The following is a 17442-nucleotide window of genomic DNA, read 5'->3' on the forward strand; positions in this document are numbered from 1 at the left end:
AAAGCCAAAGCCTCTCAACCCCAAATCTCCAAAGCCATTTCCCAATAAGAGCCCTATTGAAAGGCAACAACCTTCGAATCCCTAAACCTCCACTCTGATGAGGACGGCACACTTGCTCCCATCGTACCAGATGATATTTGAACTCCTCTCCTCTCCCTCCCCAAAGAAAATTCCTCCGCAACCTCTCAATTCTCTCCGCCACCGAAGAAGGAATCTGAAAAAGGGAGATAAAATAGGTGGGAAAGCAAGAGAGAGTGCTCTTGATCAGAGTGACCCGCCCCCCTTTGGAGAGGTACGGCATCTTCCAACCCACCAGCCTTTTCTCAAATCTATCCACCACCGGATCCCAACTCCCCACACATCTCAAAGGAGCACCCAGAGGCAAACCTAAGTAAGAAATAGGAAACGAGCCAGTGCCACATCCGAGGATCTGAGCAAACATCTCAATATCAGGAATATCCCCAACCGGCACTAAAACACTTTTTCCAACATTCACTTTAAGCCCAGAGACAACTTGGAACCAAATCAAAACGCATCTCAAATGTCTCAGCCGGGACGCATCAACATCACAAAGAACCAAAGTATCATCTACAAACATCAAGTGAGAAATCTCCAACTGACTAGCAACATCTCTACCCACCCGAAAGCCTCTCAACAATCCCAGATCAACAGCCTTTTTCAACGACCTGCTAAGAGCCTCCATCACAAAAAGAAAAAGGAAAGGAGAAAACGGATTCCCCTGTCTCAAGCCCCTCAAACTAGAGAAAAACCCCGTTGGAGCTCTATTCACAAGGACAGAAAAGTGCGCACTAGAGATACAAAAAAGAATCCATCTCCTCCATCGCTCCCCGAACCCTATCCTCTCCATCAAGTAGATGAGGAAACTCCAACTCACATGGTCGTAAGCCTTCTCAATGTCCAGCTTACACAAAACACCCGGAACCCACTACTCAACCTGAAGTCCACACATTCACTAGCAATAAGAACAGAATCCAAAATCTGACTGCCTCCCACAAAAGCATTCTGAGAATCAGAGATGACGCCATCCAGAACCTTCCTCAGTCTAGAGGCTAAGACTTTGGCAAGCAACTTGTAAAAACAACCCACCAAACATTTATGCCCTCACTTATTTAATATATTTTAACAATAAATATCAAATTTTTTAAAAGACAAAAGTGACCCTAAGGGGAAATCTATTGTATATTTATATATCTATAGATAAAAGTTTTGGGGACAAATATACCCTTAAAAAATACTTCTCTGCATTTTAACATGGGATTATTTGAGTCATTAGCACATATCTATACATACACCTATATCTATCTCTATCACCTTCTCCTTCTCCATCCCACTGCAGATAGCTATCACCATCGTCGCCGGAGATCTGCCGTCGCCATCAAGGCAGACCCTCACTGTCGGTGTTTTAGATTGTCGCCCTCACCGTCACTACAACCGGCAAACTCGCCCAAAGATTTTTGCCACTTGATGAATCACCATCATCAGAGAAGCAAATCAAGAACCAGTCCAGTATCATCACCATGGTGAAAATCACATCTTGGATCAACTATCTCATCTATTACCGATTCGCCGCTGTAACGAAGCTTCAATCCCAAACCCACACAGAGAGAGCTCAATTAGTCCAGCTGTTGATGGGTTTCTATCACCGGAAGAGAAGCTACAAGGTGTCTTTCTTCAGAAACTCAAAGGCAAAACCGCAATCGAAAGCGCATTGAAAAATGTGGGTGCCGAATTGAGTACTAATATGGTGGCCAATGTAGTCGACATAGGGAATTTGGGCGGTGAAGCGATTGGCTATGTTCTTCAAGTGGGCAATTCGACAACCCGAAATCTCCTACGAGATTGGTAATTACCACATAATCCTTGAAGCATTAGGCAGAAAAAAAAAAAAAAAAAAATCTTTACAAACATGGTTGATTTATTGCATGATATGACCTGATTTGGACTCCATCCAATTTGACCTGATTTTTATTTCAACTAAGTCGTCCTTGATTTTGCCCAATCACTATTCTAATTTGGACTCCAAGTTGACCTGATTTGTATTTCAAATTTGGGCTATTTATTTTCTGTTTATGTGGGCTACTTATATTATGTTGTGCGTGAACACATCATGCCTTCTTCTGTTTCATCAACAATCTTTTGTGTGTGTGTGTGTGTGTTAATTCTATTTATACAGAATTAAAAGGCCAGGAAGATGAATGTGTCCAAGTCTCAGGTATGGCAGCCTTGTAAGAATAAGAGATCTTGATTTCATATATATATATATATACACACATATGTATGTATATATGTAGAGAGAGAGAAGAACTTAATTTTTAGTGAGAGAGACAATGGATCTAGGGGGTGGTTGAGTCATTTAATAACTGAAATACTATTTTTTTTAAGTCAACAGCAAGTCAAAGGGTAGCATAGTCATTTTGCATGTAAAAAGCACTCTGACAGCCCTGAAAAGTGACATTTGGGGTGCGAGTGAAATACGGATTAACTCTTCAGAATGTGACTGCAAATTAAAACTAAAATGTCCATTTATGTGAGATTTGACCTAACATGAGGGGGTGTTTGTGTAATTTTCCCTAAAAGAAATCATTTACATAAATAATGAATACGGGTTACCTGCTCTTATACCAATATGTTGAGAGAGATCTTGGATTTGTTTGTTTCTATTCAAGCAGCAAAAGTGGATTCCTAGTTTGGCCATTGAAGAAGTGTGTGTATCGTCTAAGAGAGTATAATCTAAGAGAAAGGCAGCCGTTCTTGAATTTTTTGAGGGCATCTCTATTTTCCTCAAAGGTTGTTGAAACCCTCAAGTTTTAGGAGGTCACAAAAGTCTCTAATGCATATGTTTTGTTTTTTTTCCTGTTGTAAATCTGTTGCTGAATTTCTTTCCACATCCATCTTTTTGTTTTACTCTCTTAACCTTTTCTCGATAAAATTATAGTTCCTTATCCCCAAATAAACACATCAGATGTTTAACCTATGACAAATGAATAGTCAAAATTACAAGCCCTAACCTGAAGAGAGGTGCTACATAGAGGGAAAAATTAGTAACAAGATTCTTGCCAATAATTCCATACCAATAGGAGATTGTTGGACTATTACAATATAAAATTAAGTACAGAAATACAACACAATGAGAACTGAAAACTGTTCATGAACAACTCATATTATTCTATATAGGATATACAACCTTAATATATGTTATGTTATTTCACTAGTACCAAATGATATAACGCAGCATTGAGAAAAGGATCTTTTAGAAGAGGCCAACTTACTTGCGTAGCATATACTTCAATTCCTGAGACAACCTCTGAATGTCCTTCAGCGAGATAACACTTCTTAATTTTGTTAGCGATATTTCCAAATTTTTACATCCTTTCACAGCAATATCATCATATGTACATATTGGCTGAGTGTGACATTTATTGGACATACGGTCATGCCAGCTGGGTGCCTTGACCTTTACATTCTGTTCAAGAGAGCTGATCTGGCTACCCAACAAGTCATAGACCTCTATAGGAGTAGCAAGTTCATGTCCCTGGTCAATGATGTAGTAGAAAGGATTAGAACGTGGAAGTAAATACAACATTCTACCATAAAATGCAAAATAGTTTCTCTTCCCAAGCGCACTCCTTCCCCCTCCCAACCACACACAGACATAACAGTATATAGAAAAAGAGCACAAAGATTTGTTCATTCAAAGGTTCAAAATAGATCAATACTCTGGCAAACTGCAAGATAAGTTCATACATGACTTCTGACTAGCAATTAACAACAGCAAACATCGATGCTAGGAGGTGGTCTCATTGTCCGCAACCCAGACGGTATATTTCTTAAGGTGGCTATAGTTTCTTTCACAAATGTGGCGGATGCCTCAATGGCTGAAGCATTTTGTTGAGATGGTTGTCGCAAAGAGGTTTTATGTTCCTTAACCTTATTGTAGCGGTGGAAGATATAAGAAATATATTAGCTTTGCACCCTGGTTTCTCTTTAGATTTTATTCAAGAGCTTCAAATCATGTTCCTCATCTGGTAGGGAATAGGGAGAAAGCTTTGCAGTCTATTTGTTCATGGTTGAGGGATGCCATAGCCGCAGGATGTAATATTTGATGCATTTCTACTAATACATTGACATTTTTTTTTTCTTCTTTTTTGGCTAGGTAAATACTCGCACACACTCACAAATGCCCTCTACGGGGCTCAACCCCTCACCTCCCCTTTGAGAGAGGAGAGGTTATACCACCTGGGCAAATGGCCCAGAACCGAACATCCATCATTGACACTTTCGGAAGCATGTCAGTATCTAAAGGTTGCATAGATGGAAAGAAATCAGAAGAATATAAGAGCAACTTGATTTAATGAAAAAATAATTCAAGCATCCCTATAATTTATACCATCAGGACTGGAATGGTAAGTGTCTTGGCCTAGAAGCAACTTGATGCCACTATTGAGCGAGTTCAAAATCTGTCGTTTCTCCACGAAAAAATCTAATATTATAGAAGCCAAAGAACCCAATGCACAATTATGTGATCAAGAAGATGACCAGAATGCCTTAGAAAGAGCCAACGGGCCATGAGAAATCCAAGAACTCAGATCCAATTACATGTATGTGATTGGAGCTAATTTCCCTAATAAATTCTATAGTTAATTTTGACCTCGTCAACTGACAGCGAGAGAACAGAATCCACGTAGGGCACAAAACCTCCACTCTTTTTTTTTTTTCCTAGTTAAACCTACACTCTTTTCATTATTTATAAAACTTAAGAACTTCAAAAGATTCTCAAATATTGAAATTTTGCTAGTTTCAACAAAGGTCGAAACTCAGAAGTGATGAGGAAATTCATAAATAAACATCATAGAGTGTGATAGGAATGAAACTGATCGATGATGGCACTAATGTCACAACTATGGGGTAGATCAACTGGTGTACACATACACATGAATTTAGTTTATGTTTATGCATAAGCTCCTAGTATGTATTTAATATCACTGAGACACGTAATTTGTTCACTTTTCCAGTCTAACACCCTGAACATTTTGCTACATCAATAACATTAAATAGGACAAGGTAATATCTACCTTCGGGGAATATAACATTTCGAACTGTCCTCCAGTTCCTATAGAAGGAATCATTCCCCATGATAATGCATCTATGCTCCCCTGAAGATTATCCACAACTCCCATCTTGGCAGCCTTAATGAAGCAATCGCCTGGATTCTGAGACAGAACATAGATTTATACACACCCTGCTAATCTAAAAAGAATAAAATAAATAAATTACAGATGTCAATGAGAACTAACAGAAAAGCATGCTTGTGTGAATGGCGAAGAAACAGAGGTCTGTTTTCTTTGCTGCGCCAACCCTTTTGCATTTAAGGCAACAAACTCTCCCGTAGCTGATAGACAATCTGCGGCAAGAAGCAAATGTTCTGAAAGTATACACTTGCCAGTATCAGATATTGCAATCTTCAGGTTCTGCATTCAAAATCACAAATTGTAAATTAAAAATATTAACAAGTTTCACAAAATCTGAAGTAGCCAAAGGAAGTAAGGTGGATGCCTCCTCAGAACTTACACTCAGAAAGCATTTCCATGCAACATCTATTCCGTAGGCCGAACTCACATCACGAATGTCATCTGGATAACTGCGATCCCAATCAATCATGTCCATTATTTGGAGACAATTATTCACAAGGACGCTCCAGAATTTTGATCTATCACAGTTTTCAGACATATAAACCCTTAAATAGAGTTCACCAGAAGAACTAAAATGAGATCTTGATACATTTGGCTGATCTTTCCATAAGATATCCACCTTCTTGATCTCAAGGAATCCTAGATAACATGACGGAAATTAAAAAGATAATTCAAAGATCATATAAATAATCGATAATGTCTATTCAACACGTAAAGCACATCTTCATTAGATCAAAAAGCTTTTGGCTTCTGTAGAATTCGTTGGAAAAGAAAAAGGTGGGTTGACATAAAGTGAATCACAGCACAAGTTCTAAAAACCAAGTAAACGTTTCACATTTACAAGATGTTTTGCAAAACATCAAAAAGGAACAAATAATTTCCAAACATGTGAGATAAAAAATAAATAAATAAATAAAAAGCTTACAATCACAATACAGATAATTGAAAGGCAAAAACATAGAAATAATGCAAATTTAGAATGATATACTATTTTCTTTATTTTTCTTTCTAGGACTGACACGAAGATTTATCAACAAAAAGAAATGATTAATGTACTTTGAAGAGACCTTTTTTGGTAGTATAAATTTCACAGGACCAAAATAACACCAATACCAACAGGATCTCTGCTTAAGTGCCGTAATAGGCACATGGTCCGACTCAAAAAGGCCTCAAGTCCAACCTACTTGAAGTCAGCTATGGACACAGATTTCACTATCCAGCTCAACCTGGGGCCATATTTTTTTTTGTGTTAGTATTTTCTTTTCTTTTAAAATGAAGAGTGGAAACTATACCCCTACTAATTCACAGATCACATGTCTTATCACAGCACCTAAATCGATACTCAGTGTAACCTCGCCTAGTCTTTTTCAACACAATCCACATAAATTTAGAAAATGTTTAACTAATAGATCAAGTACTGGTAAACTTAATAACCTTATCTAACGATTACTTTGGCTTGTGAAATTCTCTGTACATTCAAATGCTAAAAGTTCACAAGCTAGAGATATTATTACCCTAAACTTTCGTTATCCACACATATGCTGAAAACTATAATCAAAACAGACTAACAGATCCATTTTTAAGCATGTAGTAGTGACTTAACACCAATAGTGTTCATTTGAAGTCCAAAATAAATCCTAATGCTTCAGCAAATTTTCTCTAGAAATGCGGAAAAAAATGGTTCAAGTTCTCTCCATTGATAAAAGTCAGCTAACCCTAGGAGGAAAAAAAAACCCCTCACCAAAATGGCAGCAAATACGAGAATATTTCATTCATCACAGCTTGTTCATATTGGTCCTGACAAACGTTTTGGCTTATCTGATTGTATTCATCACAGATGAATTTACTACAAAAAAAATAAATAAATAAAATCAAAAAATAAAAAAATCATCACAGATGAATATATGAAATTGAAATACCTTTCCAAAATCAACCTACCGAATTACAAGAAGCTTGTGTTTTTGACAGTAGAGATTAATAGTTACAGGTGAATGTAGACTCTACTCAATATTAATCCTGGTGGAACGGTAATTCACAAAGTTCAGCACAATCAAGCTAGAAAAGTATGACCAACTCCTTTCTAGATTGCCTTTGCATGAGCTCCACTATCATGTAAAGCTCAACACCAATGCCTCTAGATATCAAACCGATATATTTCTAGTTTTAGATCATTGTTAGGATATAATACCGTATATTAGTTATGACATACAGAATGAAAACTGACACAAATAGTAAAGTATAATGTCATATAAAATTTATGCTGTGTTGGAGGGGTTAAAATAAAAATAGAAACCTAAACATCAAAAGAAACAGATAATTAAAGCTCATTAAATATAACGTAAACCATTGCATGTTCATGATATAATATCCATTCTCCATAAAATAAATAAAATTTCAGTTTTAAAGGAAAGAGAAAATAAAAGGGTTCGAACCTCCCTGAAAAGAAAAGGAAAAAGTTAAGACACTAATTGTATCTACTGGGTGATATTCCTTATGAGCTAATTACTCTTTTCTGACTCACAGTGCAAAGCTAAATTGAACAAAAAAATATTGCAAATATAGGCTTTTAACACTATTAAGGTTAGAAAACAAAAATCTCATCCTGGAATCACTCTAAACTGCAAATTCGAATTACCAGAAAAAAATTGCAAAGAAGTTCATGAACAGGACCAAAATGGATTGAATTCCAATTAAGTTTTTTAATAGGATAGCCTGTAATGCCAACTAAAGCTTTTGCTGTCGTTCAGAGCTTCAACTGGGCCAAGAAAAACAATTAATTGAGTTCTAATTTATGCATGCTAACATAAGAAAAAGTAAAGGAAATGATATTGTGTGTTCTTACAAATGAATATGACATGGAAGTATTACTCCCGACGTAGTAGAGATCCCTGGTGACTAACCCACAAAAAGAGAACGAGAGAATGGCAGTCTAACTCCACCAGGCACTCCTCTTGATTAGGGCCTTGTGAATGTTAATTTGAGTCCAGACAACATTCTTGGATGATGCTACTGCTGCTGTGTTGTTGAGTTATTTGCGGTCTCATTTAGTCTTGAAAGGCCTTCAAGTGAGCCGAGTGATCCTGTGGCTGCAGAGGTTTGTGGAACTCCACTTGCTTGCAGCTCACCATGTTCGTCGGTTCCCGAGGAGGGAGAGAATGGGTTGTGTCCTTCTCTCCTTGAGGAATTGGGGTTGGTTCAATGGAATGGGGGTGAGACTGATTTTGATTTTTTTACTCCTTTAGCTGTTGTTAGACCTGATGAGGAGGGGGCGGATGGGGATGGTTTAGCTACAGGAGTGGCTGATGTGGAAGATGTTTGGTTGAGAGAAAAGGGGGTAGAGGTGGGCTCTCGGTTGGAAGTTTCTTTTAACAGTCGTATGGAGGAGGCAACTTATGTGTTTCTTGAAGTTCTTAATTCTCAGCACATTGAGAGAATGGGGTGTAGGGGGAGTAGAGGAGATTTTCCAATGGGGGTGGATGAGAGGGGGCTTTTGAGCCCAACGACTCTTGTCACTTATGAAAGGAGAACTAAGGGATCTAGGGAGAGGGATTGTGGAGGGAGGGGAGAGAATGTTAACCCAATTGTTTCCTTATGAAGCTACAAATTCTTTCATGGAATGTCCAAGGTCTCAATGACCCGGTTCGAAGAAAAGTGGTGAAGTCGGTGATTCAGAAAGGGGGTGGGCATATTGTGTGTCTTCAAGAAACAAAAATTGCGGAGATGACGGATTTGATTGTGCGTAGTGTGTGTGTGTGTGTGTGTGTGTGTGGGGCTATGTTGGAGTCTCAGGTTGGGATTTGCTCTACTTCATGTATCTTCTCTGTGATGGAGGATGATTTTCAGTGGGTTTTTTCTGGTATTTATGGTCCTACAGAGGATAGTGTTCGTCATTTGCTTTGGGAAGAACTGGGTGAGGTCCGTAGGAGATGGTTGCTGCCTTGGTTTATTGGAGGGGATTTCAATGTTGTGCGATCTCCTTTTAAGAGGTCTTCGGGGGGCAAGTGGACAGCTGAGATGGAGTCTTTTTCGAAGTTCATTGATGTGTTTAGGTTGATTGATTTGCCTTTGGTTGTTGGGCCCTTTACTTGGTCCAATGGTCGCTCTCCTCCTACTCTCTCTCGACTTGACAGGTTCCTAGTGTCGAGTGATTGAGAGGAACATTTTTCAGATGTTGTTCAGGCCACTTTGGCTCGTCCGTTATCTGACCATGTTCCATTGATATCAAATTGTGGTGGGTTGCGTAGTCGAAGATCCCCATTCAAATTTGAGAATATGTGGCTTCAGGCTGAGGGTTTTCTGGAGCGAGTCCGATCCTGGTGGGTGGGCTATGGAGTGGTTGGTTCCCCAAGTCATTCCCTCGCAGGTAAGCTGCGTTTTTTGAAGAATGATCTGAAAGTTTAGAACAAGGAGGTCTTCAGAAATCTGGTTTGGAGGAAGAATCGGGTTTTCTCTGAGATTGCAGATATTGATAGAATGGAGGGTCAGGGGTTTTTGACGGATTCCTTGAAACTTAGGAGGGTGGAGTGTCAGGCGGAGTTTGCTGAGATTGCTGTCATGGAGGAGATCTCGTGAAGGCAAAAATCTAGAGCTTTATGACTCAAGAAAGGTAACAATAACACAATTTTTTCATCGTCTTGCCAATGCTCATAGAAGGGGCAATCACATTGGGAGGATTCGGATGGATGGGGAGGTTGAGTAAGAAGGTGGAGATTTGTAAGGGTTTTGTTGATTTTCTTTTCTTTGTTGTTCAGAGAACCAGTTAGTTGGAGACCGTTGCTTGCAGGGCTTTATTTTGATTCTATTTCGAGTGATGAGTGCTCTACTCTGGAGGAGCCTTTTTCTAAAGAGGAAGTTTTGTCTGCTTTGAAGAGCTGTAACAAGGATAAATCCCCAGGCCCTGATGGTTTTTCCTTGAGATTCCTTTTGGAGTGTTGGGAGGTGGTCTGTGAGGAGGTGATGGGCTCTTTTCACGCTTTCCATGCTCAGGGCTCTTTTGAGAAGAGTTTGAATGACACTTTCATTGCCCTCATTCCGAAAAAGGGAGGGGCGCTTGATGTTAAAGATTTTTGCCCCATTAGCTTGGTGAGTTGCTTCTATAAGTTGATTGCCAAAGTCTTGGCCTCTAAGCTGAGGAAGGTTTTGGATGGTGTCATTTTGGATTCTCATAATGCTTTTGCGGGAGGTCATCAGATTTTGGATTCAGTTCTTATTGCCAGTGAATGTGTGGACTCCAGATTGAACAGTGGGGTTCCGGGCGTTTTGTGCAAGTTGGACATTGAAAAGGCGTACGACCATGTGAGTTGGAGCTTTCTTATCTACTTGATGGAAAGGATGGGGTTTGGGGGGAGATGGAGGAAATGGATCCTTTTTTGCATTTCTAGTGTTCGTTTTTCTGTTCTTGTGAACGGTGCTCCGACAGGTTTTTTCTCTAGCTCGAGAGGTTTGAGACAGGGGGATCCACTTTCTCCTTTCCTGTTCCTTTTTGTGATGGAGGCACTTAGCAGACTGTTGAAAAGGGCTGTTGAGTTGGGTCTTTTGAGTGGTTTTCAGGTGGGCAGGGATGTGGCCAGTCAAATAGAGATCTCTCACTTGATGTTTGCGGATGATACTCTTGTTCTTTGTGATGCTGACGAGTCCCAATTGAGACATTTGAGATACGTTTTGGTTTGGTTCCAAGTTGTCTCAAGGCTCAAGGTGAATGTCGGTAAGAGTGTCTTAGTGTCGGTTGGGGATGTTCCTGATATTGAGAGGTTTGCTCAGATTCTTGGATGTCGCACTGGGTCATTCCCTATTTCTTATTTAGGATTGCCTTTAAGAGCCCCGTCGAGATGCGTGGGGAGCTGGGATCCAGTTGTGGATAGATTTGAGAAGAGGCTGGCAGGTTGGAAGAAGCAATTCCTCTTCAAGGGGGGCGGGTTACTCTGATTAAGAGTACCCTTTCTTGGCTCCCCACTTATTTCATCTCGCTCTTTCAGATTCCTTCCTCTGTGGATGAGAGAATTGAGAGATTGCAGCGCAATATTCCCTTTTTTTTTGGGGGGGGGGAGATGAGGAGTTCAAGTATCATCTGAGGAGTTCAAGTATCATCTGGTTCGATGGGAGCAAGTGTGTTGCCCAATTCGGAGTGGAGGCTTAGGTATTACAAGGTTGTTGCCCTTCAATAAGGCTCTCCTTGGGAAATGGCTTTGGAGGTTTGGGGTTGAGAGGCAGTGGCTTTGGAGGAGAGTTATTACGAGCAAATTTGGGGAGAGTAGTGGTGGGTGGAGCTCTCTTGAGGTGCGTGGTCCTAGGGAAGTGGGGGTTTGGACTGTCATTCGGAAGGGGTGGGATGATTTTTACAAATATATTTGTTTTCTAATCAGGGATGGTAGGAGGATCAGATTTCGGGAGGATACTTGGTGTAGGGAGATTCCCCTGGCTCTTTCTTTCCCACGGCACTTCAGGATTACTTCTGTTAGGCAGGCCTTGGTGGTTGACTGTTATCATCTTGATAATGGAAGACTGTCTTGGGATGTTCAGTTTAGAAGGCACTTTCAGGATTGGGAGATTAAGGAGGTCACTCATTTTTTGGAGTTGCTGTATCGTCAGGTGATTTCTCATGGGGAGTAGGATTGTTGGCTTTGGAATCCTGATTCTCAGGGTCGGTTCGAGGTGAGGTCCTTTTTTAGGTGCCTTACGGTTGGTGATGGTGGTCCTTTCCTTTAGAGATCTATTTGGCGCTCTAAGGCTCCCCTAAAGGTGGCCTTCTGTGCTTGGACTTCTGTCTTGGGTAGGATTTTAACCCAGGATAATTTGAGGAGGAGGAATCAGGTGGTGGTCAATCGTTGTTACTTGTGCCTTTGCAATGAGGAGACGTTTGATCACCTTTTGTTACATTGCAACATGGCTAGAGCTTGTTAGGATTTGATGCTTGGTTTGTTTGGGATTCCTTAGGTTATGCCTTGTTCCTCTAGAGGTTTGATTGAGGCTTGGAGAGGTTTCTCAGCTGGGGCTCTCATTCGGGATGCTTGGAGGGCTACACCTCTCTGTATTTGGTGGTGCATTTGGCTCGAGAAGAATAGAAGATATTTTGACAGAAAGGAGAAGCCTGTTGCTATGCTACTCTTTTTTGTTGGGTTTCAAGGAGAGATTATAGATCTATTGAGGAGATTGTTCTCTTTTTAGCCTCTTTGAAGGCTTGAGTTGTTTTTTTTGGCCTTTTTGTATGTTTGGGATCCGCTCCACTTTTAAGCGGTTTTTATATATTTGACTTATCAAAATATATATATATATATATATATAAACCAAGCCACGTGGAATGTAACACCAGTGTCTACAAAGTAACAGTACAAACACATATTCGATACGATCTAAGTCAAATATAATATATGCCTTCGGTGTAGGAAGTCTAATTATAGTTTATAAGTAAGAGAAACGCAGTGCTCGTGCAACTTGACAGTCTCAAGACTCAATAAATCGTGCTATGCTTCATATAATCCAATTGTATACCACCATATGCACGATGAATGTCTGGTAAAATGGGACAATGTACAAAGGAAGCATTTTGGTATTAGGGGTGGCTATGGCAGCGATAGGGTTCGCACAAAGAAAATGGACATCCGCAACAAGCTTGAGCACAGTTCACTAGGATCCTCCACACGTCAATGGGACAGCCCCTCGGCCAATAGCCATACATGGTAAATGTGGTCAATATGGTGTCATCATGTCATATAGAGCATATTGTCCAAACAAATTTAAGCCAAGTAATGCTGGACACAGACCTTGAGAAAGGATCACCTGGCAAGCTCTATACATCAGCCACATTCCTGAAATTCCAGAAATTTATGACATGCTCATGTTTCACTAAGTGGGTCATGACGGTAACTATGCAGATAGTTATGACATGTCCGTGTACTTAAAAGACGGCAATGATTATAGCTGCAAATCAAGATGTAGAAGGCCCTCAAATATTGCTCCTAATACAGGTAGTGCAAAAGGCTATGTTACCCAGAAACAAGTGCAAGTTTCCGTTTCGGGCATGCGTGTCAGGTTTGTTGCTTGACTAACTGTCCTATCCTTGTCACCTCCATGTGTAAAGGGACATTGCTAAAGTATCCAAAAATTGAATATGGTAACTTGTTATAAGAAATATTATGAGGATGGGTCAAGTGTATTTTTAAATCAATTGGGGAATTATTATTTTTTGATAAATAAATCAATTGGGGAATTATAAAGTTACATCACAAATTTAGGTCCTTTACTCCTTTTCAAATTTATGAAATACTAATAAATAAATACAAGGGCTTAAATTAAATATAAAAGCGATTAACCAGAGTTGAGACGGATTACAGGGCCAAAGAAGACTGCAAAGAAGCCATGTCAAAGGCATAAGCCTGTGGAAGAGGCAGGTCATGTACCCAGAGCAGGAGATATCTGCCAAAGCTTATTCTACTGACGCGGCAACTGAGCCAGGAGTAAGCATATAAGCTAATAATGAGACAAGAGAATTCAACTGAAAATTAGCCATGAGCTTGTGGAGAAGACAGGGTAACTGTGAACAACCATCTACTCCAAAAGCTTAAGCTGTTAGAGAGGGTGTAACTTTAATATTTATACCCTTCAACACGCCCCTCACGTGTGGCCTTCTTTTGGTCCAACGCATGTTTTTCAATTTTTAATTAGGTTGACGTTGAGGCTTGAACTCGAGACCTTAGGCTCTGATACCATGTTAACAATCATCTACTCCAAAAGCTTAAGCTATTAGAGAGGGTGAAACTTTAATATTTAAATCCTTCAATGGTAAAAAATATTCTAAATAATGACTAGTTGAAGATAATATAATCTTTTTGGAAATGAACTTGCTATGGTAGTCATAAGACGAGTCAGTCGATTAACAAATTTAAATTGAGAATAATAAAGAATAAGGTAGACTGGCGAAGAAGAGAGAATCTCACGGTCATCAGAATGTGGAGATATAGCCTCCTTCATGGTACAATAATCTATTATGCCTTGGTATCTATGAGTAGTCTCGAGGTCACTGGACTTGGTTTATCATGCTACACAAGCAGCATACGTAGAGAAAGATAATTTTGACTAGATTGTAAATATTGGGAATGTCACATGTCTAGTTGCAAGGATAACACGTCGACTGCCACCTCGGTGCCATGTGTAATGGGGGAGTCGTGTACCTACAACTATATGTCTTAAATTTGTAAGAAACACCCCCCCCCCCCCCCAACCAACACCAATAAAAAATAATAATTATTATAATAAAAAAATTAAAAAAAAAATTAAAAAGCCCTTTTCCTTTCTTGAGGGGCACATATCAAACATAGGCAAAATTCCAGGGGTGAAGCATGATCCAAATAAAAGCCTTGTGCTTCACAACAAAGGTGACAGGAGATTTGATCCCTTGTCTCCGTTTCTCATTCTTTGCGCATAAACCTTAGAAGCAAAAGTAGAACATTCATTGAATAATAATAAACCGAACAAGAGAAATGAACTTCACATAAAATGAAGGTTGACGTAGCAGTGATATATCTAGTTCAATAATAACCTTTTATAACAGTTCCAAGAAGATATGGTATCACCGTATCTCGAAGGTTCTCTAATTGTACACAGGAGTTCCTGGAGCCTTCAACTATTGTGACTGTAATGCAAAATGTGGCCTCATTTTCTTTCTGCTTGTCAGTTACACCACAATCCCTGCAAATTAATCAACAATGTAAAATGTAGGACACTAAAGCTACAGCCAACAATAATCTGTAGATGTGTGAGTCTATGGAATGCCAACAACCCAAAACGATTTCATATGATAAATATTCAAAGTCATATATCTGAACCAGTCTATGTACACAGCATGGTACGTGGAGTTCACCAAACCATAATTAAGCTTTATGTTCAGCGACTAAAAACCATAGTTCTATGGGAAAAAAGCTTACTTGCTTGTTATATGCAAGTTTGGGAGGTTGTTTTTTAGTCTCATTCTGGACGAATTGTAATTCACGCAGAGAGCATCAATGACAGAATCCAGTTTCAGTCTTCTCCTCTTTGCTATTTCCTGAAAGACCACAAATTTATGCCAGAGAATGGACTAAAAAAGATACAGAAAAGATGTATTTTTTAGATAGTAATATACCTTACAAATATGAAAATGGCAAACCCATGGACTGCTATGTGTACGGCCATGAGTCGGTGGGGAGAAGCTAGTACCCACAGGGCACATCAATTAGAAAGAAAGAGATGAATCATTATGTACAATCGAAAAGGAAAGATAACAAATTAAAAAAGAAAATAACAACTTACAAAATTACCCAAAATAAATAAATAAATAACTTACAATATCATAACAGTAGAAACAATGTCTGAAAAGAGTAGTCTCTCCAAGTGATTCTGAATTTCTAAAGCTCCATATTCAAAACCATATGTCCATCTTCCAAGTTTCTTGGACAAGAACAGTGAAGCAGTTTTATCACCACTAATTTTTTTCACACCACATTCCAGTGTTTTCTGTACAATCATATTGGACTCCATTAATTTCTGTCAGGTACTCTCAGAATAACACAATAGTTGTTGATGAAATAAATAAAATAAATTGCAAAGCTCTCGAAACAGATTAAACTTCTAAAGTAATCTGTTGTTATCGTGGTATGATAGTAGAAAGATACTATGTTCAAATATAGACAACTCCCTGAAAGCTATAATACGGTTACACGATAACCCACTCATGAAGAAGACTAGAAGAGTTTGGGTACCTGTCAGGGGCTAATTACAGAACACTTCAACAACTTAAGCATTTAAATTAGAATGCTGTTAAAATCCCAGCAGCCACACTAAACTTTATTTTAGGGTTGTACAATGATTTGCAGGTGTTCGTAGAAAGGAGAGATGGTTGGCATCTCCCCTGACAGGGACGGGAACAGCCTTCGGGCTTACCTGTTAACACATCCGGTTAAGGCTTTCTACTTCGGTGGATCTATAACCCAATTTTTAAATTCAATAGGGCTCTTCTTGGGAAATGGCTTTGGAGGTTTGGGGTCGAGAGGCATTGGCTTTGGAGGAAAGTTATTGCCAGCAAGTTTGGGGAAATCAGCGGTGGTGGTGTTCTCTTGAGGTGCGTGGTCCTAGGGGTGTGGGGGTTTGGACTTGCATTCGAAAGGGATGGGACGTTTTTTGTAATCATGTTCGCTTTCGGATCAAGGATGGTAGGAGGATCAGATTTTGGGAGGACCTTTGGTGTGGGGAGTTTCCCCTTGCTCTTTCTTTCCCTCGGCTTTACAGGATTGCTTCTAACAGGCAGGCCTTGGTGGTTGACTATTATCATCTTGATAATGGAAGACTACCTTTGGACGTTCAGTTTAGGAGGCATTTTCAGGATTGGGAAATTGAGGAGGTCACTCGTTTTTTGGAGTTACTGTATCGACAGGTGATCTCTCATGAGAGGCTGATTGTTGGCTACTTGGCTTTGGAGTCCACACCCTCAAGGTCGATTCGAGGTGAGATACTTTTTCAGGTGCCTTTCTGTTGGGGAGGGTGGCATTTTCCCTTGGAAGGCTATATGGCGCTCCAAGGCTCCCCGTAAGGTGGCCTTCTTTGCTTGGATTTCTGTCTTGGGTAGGATTTTAACCCAGGATAGTTTGAGGAGGAGTGCAGGTGGTTATCAATCGTTGTTACTTGTGTCGACGCGATGAGGAGATAATGGATCACCTTCTGTTGCATTGCAGTATGGCCAAAGATTGTTGGGATATGATGATTGGGTTATTTGGGGTCCCCTGGGTTATACCCTGTTCCTCTAGAGAGTTGATTGAGGCTTGGAGAGGTTTCTCAGTTGGGGCGCTCATCCGGGATGCTTGGAGAGCTACCCCTCTCTATGTTTGGTGGTGCATTTGGCAAAAGAGGAATCGGAGATATTTTGATAGCAAGGAGAAACCCATTTCTATGCTTAAGTTCTCTATTATTTCTACTCTTTTTTGTTGGGTCTCAGGGAGAGATTATCGTTCTGTTGAGGAGATTATTATTTTTTTGGCCTCTTTGAAGGCTTGAGGCTTTTTGTGGCTTTTTCATCTCGTTTCCATGGGTTTCGCTCCCCTTTTGAGCGCTTTTTATAAAATTCTTACTTATCAAAAAAAATTCCAGCTTCAATACTCAATTAAATGTAACTTTAGCACTTGCTAAAATTCAATTACCCCGTCTGCATACAACCTAACCAGTGGATAAGTACTTCTTATGCTTCGTCTCATTAAAACAACAAACA

At 39.7% G+C, this 17442-nt stretch overlaps 1 protein-coding gene and 1 non-coding gene across 5 annotated transcripts in view; one reads left to right on the forward strand and one right to left on the reverse strand.

The window, feature by feature from the left end:
• The window catches only part of LOC132307849 (DNA-directed RNA polymerase IV subunit 1), a 42384-nt gene that overhangs the window by 4606 nt on the left and 20336 nt on the right, over positions 1 to 17442 (reverse strand). For all 4 annotated transcript variants that reach the window (XM_059805718.1, XM_059805720.1, XM_059805719.1 and 1 more), the window contains 8 exons: positions 15529 to 15698; positions 15328 to 15394; positions 15131 to 15249; positions 14746 to 14894; positions 5590 to 5849; positions 5316 to 5489; positions 5094 to 5231; positions 3291 to 3553 (listed from right to left, as the gene is read on the reverse strand). In XM_059805718.1, coding sequence (XP_059661701.1) covers positions 3291 to 3553; positions 5094 to 5231; positions 5316 to 5489; positions 5590 to 5849; positions 14746 to 14894; positions 15131 to 15249; positions 15328 to 15394; positions 15529 to 15698 — 1340 coding nt within the window. The remainder of the gene's footprint in view (positions 1 to 3290; positions 3554 to 5093; positions 5232 to 5315; positions 5490 to 5589; positions 5850 to 14745; positions 14895 to 15130; positions 15250 to 15327; positions 15395 to 15528; positions 15699 to 17442) is intronic.
• LOC132310939 (U6atac minor spliceosomal RNA) lies at positions 16058 to 16182 on the forward strand. Its single transcript, XR_009482769.1, has one exon. It is a non-coding gene; the product is annotated as a U6atac minor spliceosomal RNA (small nuclear RNA).

Source organism: Cornus florida, unplaced genomic scaffold (assembly GCF_030987335.1).
Source record: "Cornus florida cultivar Cherokee Brave unplaced genomic scaffold, ASM3098733v1 CherokeeBrave_3.0.0_Hap2_Chr05, whole genome shotgun sequence".
Lineage (NCBI taxonomy): Eukaryota > Viridiplantae > Streptophyta > Magnoliopsida > Cornales > Cornaceae > Cornus > Cornus florida.